The sequence below is a fragment of the Peromyscus eremicus genome, chromosome 18 (genome assembly GCF_949786415.1).
Source record: "Peromyscus eremicus chromosome 18, PerEre_H2_v1, whole genome shotgun sequence".
NCBI classification, from domain to species: Eukaryota; Metazoa; Chordata; class Mammalia; order Rodentia; family Cricetidae; genus Peromyscus; species Peromyscus eremicus.
Window position 1 is genome coordinate 8296879 of NC_081434.1, and position 13090 is coordinate 8309968.

Below are 13090 nucleotides of genomic sequence, written 5' to 3' on the forward strand. Positions count from 1 at the left end.
CACTCTAAGAGAAAGTAGTGGGTTTTTAAAAACTGAGCTAGCACGTCTTGCAAATTCCAAACATCAAAGGTAATCACTTTGCTCAATATTTGGGCTGATTTCTATGTAACCTTTTCTTTAAGCTTGGGGGAAAAACTTTCAAGTAAATAGTTTGAGTTTGTCATTTCTTTACAAGTCTTAAAAACAGATGTTTTAATCCGTCTTGGGGTCCAGAGAATACCTCATGCACTTGAACAAGGACTGCCTGCCTGCCCGCCTGTCGAGTGGCAGTTCCCACAGCACCTCCCACATGCCTGCCTCCATGTTTGCTCAAGGACAACAGAGTAGATCCCTCCCATCCTCAATCCACACCGAGAACGGAGCAGTGGTGTTTACCTCCTTCTGAAAGCGTCATCTAGGAACTGGATTGAAGAGTTCGTCATTGGAGTCTTGGCCTGCCTAATGAGCCAGTGCTTGTTCTGAAAGTCACAAGACACCAGTGTTAGCACCGAGTTGCCACCGTCTCATAGTAGAGAAGATAAGACAGGATCATTTTCATTTTAGCCAACTATGTAGATCAGTGGTTCTCAACCCGTGGGTCATGATCCCCTGGGGGGGTCACATATCAGGTATTACATTATGATTCATAACAGTAACAAAACTACAGTTATGAATTAGCAATGAAAATAATGTTATGTTTGGGGGTCAGCACAGCATGAGGAGCTGTGTTAAAGTCACAGTGTTAGGAAGGTTGGGAACCGCTGCTCTGGAAGCTGTTGAAGCCACATCAGACTGCCTCTTCTTCCCATGCTCCTACAGACATCAGCTCTGCAGATGGACAGACGGACTCCATTACTGTACCAGCCTCCCACTGGTAAACACCCTGACACTCTTGTTAGCAGTGGTGATTAGAGACTCTAGTGAGCGCTACAGGGAAGCCACTAGCGAAAGCAAGGTTCAGATGGTAACTCTGATCCTATGTCAACTGTGGCTACAAACGGGCCAGTACTAATTTACCTCTCCAAGTTCCGCCTGTACGCCCCAGCTTTCCACGGATCTGTCAACCCCAGAGACTGACATCCCCGGGAAAGATCCTGCCACATGGGTCTCAAACTTCAACTTCTGTGCACACTGTATATACCGCACTAGCAGAGCATGCAATCATGGTTCTCAGAAGTCTCTACAGGGCAGCTCACAACGGCCTGTAACTCCAGTTCTAGGGGATTTGAGCCCTCTTCTGGCCTCCTTGGGCACTGCACCCACAGCATAAGCCCACACCAGAGACACAGAAACATATGTAAACATTTAAAAATAAAAATGCAATCTTAAAAAATAACAAACCCCCCTTCAAGTTCAATTCTGGACGGGCCTTTTTTTTTATTTACATAAAAGGCACATTTTAAGTAACAAAAGTATCCCCATATCCCATTAATTCTTCATGTACTCACAAGGCAAATCCTTTCCAAACTACACTCCTCAAACTGTTCTTTGGTTAATAGGTTTTAGAAACGCTATCTTAAGTTCTCCTGTTGGAGGTTCACATTAGATCACATGTGACTGAGAAGTTCTGTGGCAGTGACTTAGCTAAGGTTTTCAATATTACTGCTGCTCCCAGTAACTTCTAGTAACCTTTTTTTTTTGTTGTTGTTTTTTGTTTTGTTTTTCGAGACAGGGGTTTCTCTGTGTAGTTTTGTGCCTTTCCTGGATCTCACTCTGTAGACCAGGCTGGCCTCGAACTCACAAAGATCCGCCACCGTTGCCCAGCTCTAGTAACTCTTTTGGAACACAAAATTGAGATTAGTCCACTAGTTTAAATCAGCTTTTCAACCTAATTTAACAAGCGCATGCCTGTGGTGTGGTGGGGAATATGGCCCAGAGGCTTCTCTATATTTTAATCATTACAGGAATCGAAGGCTCGCTGGGGACCTCCCCTTTAGGGAGAAGAACAGGAGGGTAAGCATCTCGATCATTTCACAGACAGAAACTCCTGGGCCTGACTTCAGGACCCATTCTGTAGGTGAGACTCAGGCGGTGGGAACCTGCTTACACCCTCAGCCAAGGGACACTTTGTAAGAATACTTTGAGGAGACAGTATGGCGGCACACACCTTTAATCCCAGCACTTAGGAGGCAGAAGCATGAGGTCACTGAGTTCGAGGCCAGCCTGGTCTACAGAGACTGTGTCTCACAATACAAACTGAGGAACACGGTTTGGGAGACAGCGACCAGAGGGAGAGAACAGTGTTTGGGACTGTTTCTGTTGCTAAAAACGGGACTTCTGTGAGGGAGAAAGACCCTTCGTATTTGGACTTGAAGTTTCAGGGATGGCTTGACGGGATTTGTCCCAGGAGTCTGGGGCATTCGGTACCTTGGGTAGGAGAGTAGGGAAGGAAGTAACTTATTAGGGAAAACTTGAGAGACAGGCGCCGTTACGCGATGAGGTAACTGCTCGGGTTGTGGTTTAGTCACGCAGCCCGCCATCTCCTCACGTTTCCATCCCCCCCCCACCCCCCACTGCCCCGTGCACCTTTTTCTCATGCCTTGGGCCAGGGAGAACCACCCAGGCTGCTGCACATGCAGACTCCCTAGAGACACGTCTTAGCTACTACCAGCACAGAGGAGGCAGGAGGCATGCCTACGATCAATCGGGATGGCAGTGTCTTTACACTCCTGGGGATGTCTTCTAGCTGCTCACTGGATGTGTGGTGGGAACTTTATCTGTGAAAACACTGTCCCAGGGACAAGTGCAATAGTCCCTTCCGGAGCTCTCAGGAGACCCTGCCGGCTGGACACAGCGAGTGTGGCCTGCCCCACGATTAGAGGGACCTACCGTGCCGTGGATGTTGAAGTTCTTGCTTCTTGGTGCGAAGACGTTCTGGAAAGCCTTCTGGTACTGAGGTGCGGCTGTCCACGGTGAGTGGGGCGCTGGAGTGGATATCATCATGAAGAATGGCTCCGAGTTGGACTTGTAGTCCAGGAAGTCCAGGGAGAGGTTGGCCTGACACACACACAGAGTTGTCATCCCCTACCCCCGCCCAGCAATGGCGTAGCCAACAGGGAGACAGAGAGAGCACGCAGGGGCAGAGTGGCTACTAATCTCTAACGTATTTCACGTCACGGTCATGTGCAGCACATGGCTGGAATAACACATTTGGCGGTTCCGACAATGCTTACAACCTTGAGAAGTCTACCAAGGAAAGCAACCGAGACCTTAACTTCACAAGACCCGGAGGTTGTTCTGCTCACCAAACAGTGGACATAGCAAATCGTCCATTTTAGCATTACCTTATAATAACGAAGCTTAGACTATCGGTATTGGATGCCTTAAAAGATGTTAAGAGGGCCAGTGAGATGGTTCAGCAGGTAGAGGGCCTTGCTGCCAAGCCTATTGAGCCATGTCCCCTCCCCCCACCCCGGACCAACGTGGCGAAGGACAGACTTGATCCCACACTCTTGGATCTTTTCATTCCAGCCCATTCATGGTCTCTCTTCTCCTCAACACTAACTCCAGAGGGTGTCTGTCGAATTCTTTCCCACCTCAAGCCCTACAGCTTCCTGTGGTTTGTTTTCAAGGCTCACTCCCACTGCCTCCTCCCTGGTCTGCACTCATCACTCTGACCTGACCCCCTTCAGGTCTCCACTCAGGTTACCCAGGTCACCCTTTCCCTTTCTTGTCTAACCCCTCAGCACCCAACGGAGTAACTAAAGAGTGCGTGCACATAACCACACCCCCACGGCACGTGTGGGATTTCTGGCCACGAACAGGGTGCCCTCCGAGGAACTGGCTTGGCTCACTTATCAGGGAACAACCGCTGGACTGGACTATGTGCTAGAATGTTCGGCAAAGAAATACTCTGTGGACCGTTTCCATTAAAAACACGTCAGGACAGGAGGGTTCCACCTGACTCCAGTAATTTACATGCACACAGCCTCGCCCAGAGGCCTTGAAGGACCATCTGAGGAGTCTCTCTGAGGCAGCCCCAACGTCGCAGAGGGGGGCGTTTACTGCTGGATTATGAGACCACTAGACTCGAGGCTGGCTTGTGTAAGGAGAAAAACACCTCTGGAGGTTTTTGATCAGCTGGAAATATTTTTTGGCAGATAGACCAAGTCATTATGCATTTCTGTTTCCTGATACCAATTATGTTCAGACGCCGTGTAGACGGCGCTCAGTCGCCTGAGCTGCTGAGTCTCAGCACTCACCAGAACATCCGTCAGGTAGTCCACACTGTAGTTCTCCCCATGCTTCCGAGCCCTCCCGTTGATAGAGAGGGTGTAGTTATAGTACTTAGAGTTCTTCTCCTACAGGGAAGAGGAAGTGAGATCTGTGACGAGTCAACACCACACAAACCCAAAGGCTGAGCTCCTGCTGCTACCCTGTGATTTTTTTTTTTTTTTTGTTTTTGTTTTTGTTTTTGTTTTTCGAGACAGGGTTTCTCTGTGTAGCTTTGCGCCTTTCCTGGGACTCACTTGGTAGCCCAGGCTGGCCTCGAACTCACAGAGATCCGCCTGGCTCTGCCTCCCAAGTGCTGGGATTAAAGGCGTGCGCCACCACCGCCCGGCTAACCCTGTGATGTTTAAAGAGTGGTAAACAGGAGAGGGACACTGCCCTGTCAACAGGGAACTGGGTCTGAGGACATTAGCATAGACTACAGAGTTCCATTAATCTGTGCTGTTTGAAAAGCCAGCTGTGGGTCAGGAAGACCAGTAAATTACAGGGCTCAGGCCACTAATGGTTGGAAAAACCCTTGGAATGAAGTGACTCACAGTCAACAGACCTTCATTAAGGAGACAAATAATTTCCATAAAGCGAGACTTAGGTCGGCATCAGGGCTAAGCCGGAGTATACATATTCTGCGTCTCGGGCTGTGACTAGTTGTCATTGACTTTAATAGTCACTTACCAAGGCATACCAGTAACTCCAGCCCAGAGGGACGTGCTCCAGTCCACCTGCGTCTGGGGCTCCGTACTGAAAAGACAGCCGAGCAGGGTGTTAGAACCTTAGACATGGCCAGCCCAGAAAGAAGAAACAGGTGACGGAGAACACCTTTTGACCGGGCCCGAAACCTAACAGGAGAAGGATTTCCCCAAACACACAAGGCAGTGAAGGAATAAAGAGCTCTCTAGCCCACACCATTTCTTCAGCAGGGTCAGTAAGGACGGTCACTGCTAAACCTGGCCTGCCAGCTGTTCGGTGTGCCAGTCGGTCATGGAGACGCACAGTCAGTCAAAAGGAAACTGTGAGTTACACAAGCTTCAGACTGCAATGCAGATGTTGTATTTGAACACGGCCCGGCATACACACTCATGAGTCCACGGCTGCATCTCTGCCATGACAGCTCTGGGCAATAGTTTTATGACATATGTGGCCCACAAAACCCAACATTCACCATCTGGCTGCTACCCGGGACCTACTCATGGGCCGAGTGCTGAGCTACGATTGAAGAGCCTAATGACACTTGGCTGGTAACAGCCAAGAGAACCAGACGATGGACGATTACTTCAGTTGACCTGATGAAATCTATTTTTGAATCCCAGTTTACCTGGTAAAATGATTATAAGCGACTACTTACACTTATAAGTACACGCTCCCTATCTAAATAGAGTTTAGTACTGCCCACTTAGAGGATGCAATCTCTGAAAACAGTCTCTGTCCTGAAAGGTTCCCGTCATTACATACCCATCAAATGCCCGTCAATGTGCAAAGCACCTAAGTTTCCTTATGACCATTGAACTGTCCCAACCCCACAACAGAGCATCTTTCTAATTCTCAGTAATCTTTCAAACTGACTCGTCTTCCTTCAAGCCCACAGGGGACAGATCCCCTCAACGACAGGGAGGAAGGGGCACTGAAAATTCAGACCAGATAGAAAGACCTCTGGCCATCACAGGAAAAGGATGTGAGAAAATGCCCATCGACTCTTCACCTTGCACCCAGTTTAGCCATCACCAGAGAGAACCCAAACTCTTCCAATACATCATTTCCTTTAAGCACAGATCTAAGAAAACTGAGGTCAAGGGGCTGGACTTTGGGCTATGAACCTTGAGGTGGCTGGCCACAGTGAGGTAACAACCTGTCCAGGCCCACGAGGCCAGCTCATCAACCACCCGGCCATGTTTCCAGTCTCATGCCCACAGGGTGCTGGCCTTCTATCACAGTTTCCCCCAGTCCAGTGAGTGTGTGTGTGTCTCTGTGTCTCTGTGTCTCTGTCTCTCTCTCCCTCCCTTTTTTTCTTTTTCCCAAGACAGGGTTTCTCTGTGTTGTTTTGGTGCCTGTCCTGGATCTCGCTCTGTAGAACAGGCTGGCCTCGAACTCACAGAGATCCACCTGCCTCTGCCTCCCGAGTGCCGGGATTAAATTCGTGGGCCACCACTGCCTGGCCAAGTCCCACTTTTAACTCTGTTCTCAGCCCGAAGGTCAAAAAGGGATTTGTACATTGACTTGTGCTAATTCAGAAATGATTAGGAAACCTGAGTGAAGTCTGGGAGCAAAAGTTCCCCACTTGATGCTGAAAAAGAGGAAATGGACACGAAGCTACTGACCGTGACAGCCACATGACTAGGACCCTGGGTGAACGCAGCGGAGCGTGTGTGTGTGTGTGTGTGGGGGGGGGGGGGGGGGGGGGGGCAGATGGGACAGCGCTCAGGACAAACTGTAAAGAAATGTCCCTGGGAGCCGTGTAGAAGGAAACTAACTACAGAACCCAAGCACATGTGTTTGTCCAGTTAAGGGGCAGATCAGCAAAAAGCTGCATCGAGCCCAAACCCTTTAATAGCATGACTCGATACCAGTGAGGAAAACAATCATCAGGAAACCGATCAAGTCACATTTTAAATGCCGTCCCAGGAGAGGCAAAGATCATCCCACACACCTCATTTAGATACTTCCCAGCAAAGAAGGTCTGATAGCCGCACGCCGACCTCAGGATGGCGGGGAAGGTGCTCGGCTCTTGGATCTTCTGCCAGGACCTGCTGCTACAGTTGCCTTCCAGAGTGTTGTTCACCACGTGGTGATTGTGCGGGTACTTTCCCGTCAGGATGCTGGCTCTGCTGGGGCAGCAGAGCGCGCTGGGCACGTACTGCGGGGGACGGAGGAGGAGAGAGTCGCCAGTCACTGAGAGCGAAAAGGACAGCACCCCACACTTTCACTTCCATTCCAGTCTCTCACGGAGCAGAGCCCCTCCTTTACACAGGGCACACCCCAGGGCAGCCTGAAAGTCATTCATCACAAACAGCGGAGTCGATTAAAAAGAAACAACAGCCGGGCAGTGGTGGTGGCGCACGCCTTTAATCCCAGCACTCGGGAGGCAGAGGCAGGCGGATCTCTGTGAGTTCGAGGCCAACCTGGTCTACAGAGCGAGATCCAGGAAAGGCGCAAAACTACACAGAGAAACCCTGTCTCAAAAAAAAAAAAAAAAGAAAAGAAAAGAAAAGAAACAACAGTGAATGAGCTGCGCCCTGAAACAAGGGGACCGTGAGAGGGGTGGAGAAGGTGGGGGTCAAGGTGGGGGTGGTATATGGGATACAGGTTACATGAAAGCAGGAGGAAGGACTGCAGGGGGGAGGGGAGGGGACAAGAGGGAAGTAGAAGATGGGGAAGGAACACAAAAGCTAAAGTATAACCACACACACACACACACACACACACACACACACACACACACGAGCGCGCCATCATTAAAGCCATTATTTTTATATGCAAACATAAAAACCGATCCTCTGAAATCCATGCCAGCACTATAGACCCCTCTAAGTACTTCATTTGTTTTTGCTGTTGTTTTTCTGCCTTTCAAGTTGGATTTAACCTACTTTCCCCCTTCGGTGCTAGGACATAAAAGTCCGCACCTAGCACATGCTAAGCCTATGCTCTCCCGCTGAGCTACCCCTCCAGTTCTGACTGGCATCTGAAAACACTCGGGAGGGGGACTGTCTCCACATGAACACCCACTTTGCCTTGTTTTTTTTTTTTTTTTTTTTTTTTTCTTTTTTCAAGACAGGGTTTCTCTGTGTAGCTTTGCGCCTGTCCTGGAACTCACTCTGTAGCCCAGGCTGGCCTCGAACTCACAGAGATCCACCTGGCTCTGCCTCGCGAGTGCTGGGATTAAAGGCGTGCGACACCACTGCCCAGCCTTTTTTTTTTTTTTTTTTTTAAATCAGATAGGTTTGTAATTTTTTTCAAGTTTTTGCCTTAAAAAGATTTTAGTTATTTTTTATTTTTATTTTTATTTTATATGCATTGGAGTTTTGCTTGCATGTATGTCTGTGTGAGGGTGTTGGATCCTCTGGAACTGGAGTTACAGACAGTTGGGAGCTGCCATGTGGTTGCTGGGAATTGAACCTGGGTCCTCTGGAAGAGCAGTCGGTGCTCTTAACCGCTGAGCCATCTCTCCAGCCCCAAGATTTTAGCTATGTATGTGTACGCCTGTGTATGTGTGTTCACGAGTGTTGTCATTTGTGTGTGGGTGCACACACGGAAGCCAGGAGAGAGTGTCGGGTCCCTCACGGTGGGGCCACCGGCTCGCTACATGGCTGATGGACCTCCGTTTCAGTGCAGCGAGCAGCTTTAAGTGCGGACCCTCTCTCTGGCCCTGCCTTCGGTCATGTCTACACTGACCGTCCTTTTTCCTGTCCTTGTTAGCTTTGAACTGCCACTTGACCCAGCCTAGCGTCACCCCAGAAGGCAGCTTCAGCCGAGATGTCCAGATCAGAGACTGTTTTGATTGTTAATGGATACAGGAGGCTCCAACCCACTGTGGGTGACACCATTCCCTGGGCAGTTGGTACCGGGTTGTATAAGAAAGCTAGAAAACCTGGTCACGGTGGCGCACACCTTTAATCCCAGTACTCAGGAGGCAGAGGAGGGTGGATCTCTGAGTTCAGGACCAGCCTGGTCTACAGAGTGAGTTCTAGGACAACCAGAGCTACAAAGAGAAACCCTGAAAAACAAAACAAATGAGAGCCAGTTTAGCATGGGCTTGCAAAGCAGCCAGCAAGGCCAGCACGTGGTCTTCCTCGATGGTTCCTGTTTTAAGCTCCTGCTGAGTTCCTTCACTTGCCTCAATTATGAACTGTGACCAGAAGCAAATGTCACGTAAGACCTTTCTAGCCCGAAGCTGCTTTTGGTCAGCGTATTCTACCACAGCAGCAGAAGAGAAACTGGAACACTTCCCTTTTATTGACTATTTATTTTGACCTTTTATGGTCAGTATGGCATTGTTACTGAATTTCCCTACTTCATTTTAGTACTGGGTTAGGTCCTTTCTTTAAAAACATCGCCTTTATGGGTTTGATCTCTGGTACGGACAGAAACCAACCAACCTTGGGCCTGGGTGCATAATTCTGTGGCTGAGCATGTGTATACCACACCTAAAGCCCTGGTATCAAGCCCCCACCCCCAACAAAAACACAGTCTTGACTGTCCTTACCTAATCATCATTCTAGATAATAATTAAAATCATTTATTTGGATTTTGAAAAAAAGTATTAAGACTTTTAATTAGAAATATATTTTAAAATAATGTCTTCACATAGAAAATGATGTACCTAACAACATATCAAACATTTTTTTCCAAAATGTATTATAACTTTACTTGTACCATTTTCTATTTTTTGTTTTGTTTTGTTTTTGTTGTTGTTGTTGGTTTTTGTTTTTTTAAAGACAGGGTCTGACTATGTAGTTCTGGCTGTCCTGGAACTATGTACACCAGGCTGGCCTCAAACACACAAAGATCTGCCTACCCTTGCTTCCTGAGTGCTGGGATTAAAGGTCTGTACCACTGGGTCTGGGCTGTCTGTATAAATCTTAACCATTTCTGGCTACTACCTGTTATTCCTGATGTGAATTTTCTGCAGCTATTATTAGGAATGGATTTTTTTTTTTTTTTTTTTTTTTTGGTTTTTCGAGACAGGGTTTCTCTGTGTAGCTTTGCGCCTTTCCTGGGACTCACTTGGTAGCCCAGGCTGGCCTCGAACTCACAGAGATCCGCCTGCCTCTGCCTCCCGAGTGCTGGGATTAAAGGCGTTCACCACCACCGCCCGGCAGGAATGGAATTTTTTTGTTCAATATTTTTCCCCCTGAAGAAAATCTTACTATGTTACCTGGGCTGGCCTGGAACTCACACTCACAGAGATCTGCCAGTCTCTGCCTCCTGAGCGCTGGGATTAAAGTCATGCACCACCACCCTGGGTTCATTTTTAAGGTGTTATATGAACTGAGTTTTCCAGGTTTAAAAAAATAAAATCAAATCAAAAGAGTGGAAGTAATGTGTCATTTTCCCATAGTTTCATCCGCTTCTGAAGACTTATATTAATGACGGTCCAGAACCTTAAGAGATCACTATCAAAGCCTTGTCTTACCCCTAATTACACCGAGGCCTTCATCTTCAGCATAATACTTGCTACTTGTGGGAAATACTCATTTTTAGTAAGGGCGCTGTCACACACCTGCAGTGACAGACATCTGCTTTTCCTCTCTCCAATCACTCCTTCTGTGGACACACACCCAAATCATGTAGAACTTACGGGAGCCTGTACTGACACACGCCTCGCATGTGCCGATTCATACAGCCACGATAACCGTGAGGTGGACAGTACTGACTTCATTTAAATGGGGAAACCAAAAACCAAAACACAGGCAAATGAGTAAAAAAATAAATATTCAAAAGTAGGGCAATCTGGCTGCAGAGTCTGTGCTTAAGCCCAAGCACAACACTGTGCTACTGTTCAGGGGATTTCTTGGTACAAAGCCACCATCCCATCACTTACTGAGTTTTCTGTAAGGTTCTTGAATATGAACAGTTAGATTTATGTTGGGTCTCTGACTCCATACATGTTGTAGGTGCGTTTTCAGTACCATTACATGAGCTAACAGAGCTCATGGAACTTTTACTCTGTAATCATTTACACAGCATAAATGTTTTTGGTTTATACAATCTAGTTTCAACCCTCAAAAAGCAAGGATCTCAAGAAAACTCCCTAGTTATGTAAACAGACTAGAATACCAGCAGTTAGTTCGGTGTATTAGCGCACGCCTTTAATCCCAGCATTTGAGAGGCAGGGGCAAGCGGATCTCTGTGAGTTCAAGACCAGCTTGGTCTACATGGTGAGTTCCAGGACAGCCAGAGCTACATAGTGAGACCCTATCTCAAAATAAACAACAAACAACCCACTTCTCCCAAAACAAACCAGCAATTAATTTGTCATTTCAATGAAAAGAATTAACAAAACTCTCACTGAAAAACAAAAGCAAAACTCCTTCCACACATGTACACACTAGAATCCCAGCATGAGTGTTTCTTCCCAGAACGTGATATAAAATCTAACAACGTCACATTGGCTTCTAAACTTACGGCACTAGAGAAAGTCATCCCCTTCTCTCCAATGAGGGCCTTGGTTTTCTTCAGCGGTGTCTACAAAGTAAACAATTCCTTGTTAAACAATGTCTGATAAAATAAAATATACAAACCAACGCTTGCGTTTCGTTACACCTTAGATTTATTTAATGTGTGTGGATGTTCTGCCTGCTTGCGTATGTCTGGGCACCATGTGCACTCAATGCAGGGCCTGCAGAGGCCAGAGGAGGGTATTGGATCCTCTGGATATGGACACAGAGACAGTTCTTAGTGGCTGTGTGGGTGCTGGGAACCAAATCCAGTGCTCTGCAAGAGCAACAAGTGCTCTCAACCGTTCAGGCATCTCTCCAGCCCTTTTGCTTTATCTTAAACATTTATTTCCAAATGGCCAGCTCTGACACAAAGCAAACAGAACAAGGATTCTGTAGATGAACCAAACAGGTCTGGTTACAGTCAGGTGAACCCTGTGCAAGCAGGAAGTGAAAGTTCTCAGCTCCCAGCACTGTTCCATCCACGCTGACTGCAGGTAATAAAATCACAGTGCTCTCGTATTATTGCCAATTACCCCGAGGTCCGAAATGACTTGACAGGGAGCTTGCGATCAGTACTGGGGAAGTACGGCAACACTCAGATGAAATGTTGAAATGCTGGAAACCAGACAAGGTGTCAAGGCTCACAGACTGCTTCCAATCTTCCACACCCAATGTCGGAACCCGACCCAGTGAGGATTCTACTGACTACACCCCCCCCCAGTCACACCTGAACTACATGGCCGCCCACGACCCTGTCAACCCTGTCAATCACAAACACTATTACTTCAGGGTTAGGGATTGAACCCAGGGCCTTGTGCACCCAGGCGAGCACTCCCACTGAGCTACATATCCAGATCCATTACTGTTTATATTCCTGTTTTTCATCTTTTGTTCAAAACCTCCGATTTTTAAAGTACAGGGAAAAGTTAACTGCATCCCAGAGGACATAAGTATGAAGGCAGTTATTTAACTATCAATAAAGGTGCACTGTTTGTTCACTTCCTAGACAGCCAAAACTACCACAGATGAGGAGGCTTTTGAGAAGGTCCATGTGATTCCGAATACCTGTGAACCCCAAGAACAGACTATATACAATCTTAGTACAGCTGGCACAGTAATTCTGTAAAGACTGAGCCTCCAAATACAAACCCAGGCTAACAAAAGACTCACTTTCAACAATTCATAACCTAAGCCCAAGCTGCCTGGAGTCTCCAAAGCACAATTTCAACTCGTTAAAGTCAGCTTTGACGACGCCAGAAGTAGATCTCAACCTGTGGGTCGTGACCCCTTTGGGGGTCACATATCAGAATCCTGCATCTGATATTGACATTACGGTTCATAGCAGTAGCAATATTACAGTTATGAAGTAGCAACAAAAATCATTTTGTGGTTGCGGGTCCCCACACCACGAGGAACTGTAGTAAAGGGTCGCAGCGTCAGGAAGGTTGAGAACTACTGACCTAGAGGAAGACCTGGAACTGAGAGGAAATCTAGTCATCAAATGGTACCACACACTGATCTAGGCAAAGGCCGGGAGAAAGCAAGGTCTTGTCCTGACCCCCATACTGTGTTAGGACCTGAACAACCTCGGGCAGTGGCAGGTACCACCAAGAGAATGGAGCTGGTCCTAATGGACGGATGTCAGACGAGCAACCAGGAAGGCCCTTAAAGGCGGGAACCTTGCTGAGGGCCCCACAGCCCTGGCTAAGGTCAGGCTGAGCCAGGCAAAT

General features: G+C 47.6%; 1 protein-coding gene across 1 annotated transcript in view; it reads right to left on the reverse strand.

The window, feature by feature from the left end:
* Window positions 1-13090, reverse strand: part of Gns (glucosamine (N-acetyl)-6-sulfatase) — a 40080-nt gene that overhangs the window by 22744 nt on the left and 4246 nt on the right. Inside the window, exons 2-7 of the mRNA XM_059245741.1 lie at window positions 11326-11385; window positions 6851-7057; window positions 4882-4947; window positions 4182-4280; window positions 2809-2976; window positions 376-458 (exon numbers count right to left, since the gene is read on the reverse strand). Of these exons, the coding sequence (XP_059101724.1) occupies window positions 376-458; window positions 2809-2976; window positions 4182-4280; window positions 4882-4947; window positions 6851-7057; window positions 11326-11385 (683 nt within the window). The remainder of the gene's footprint in view (window positions 1-375; window positions 459-2808; window positions 2977-4181; window positions 4281-4881; window positions 4948-6850; window positions 7058-11325; window positions 11386-13090) is intronic.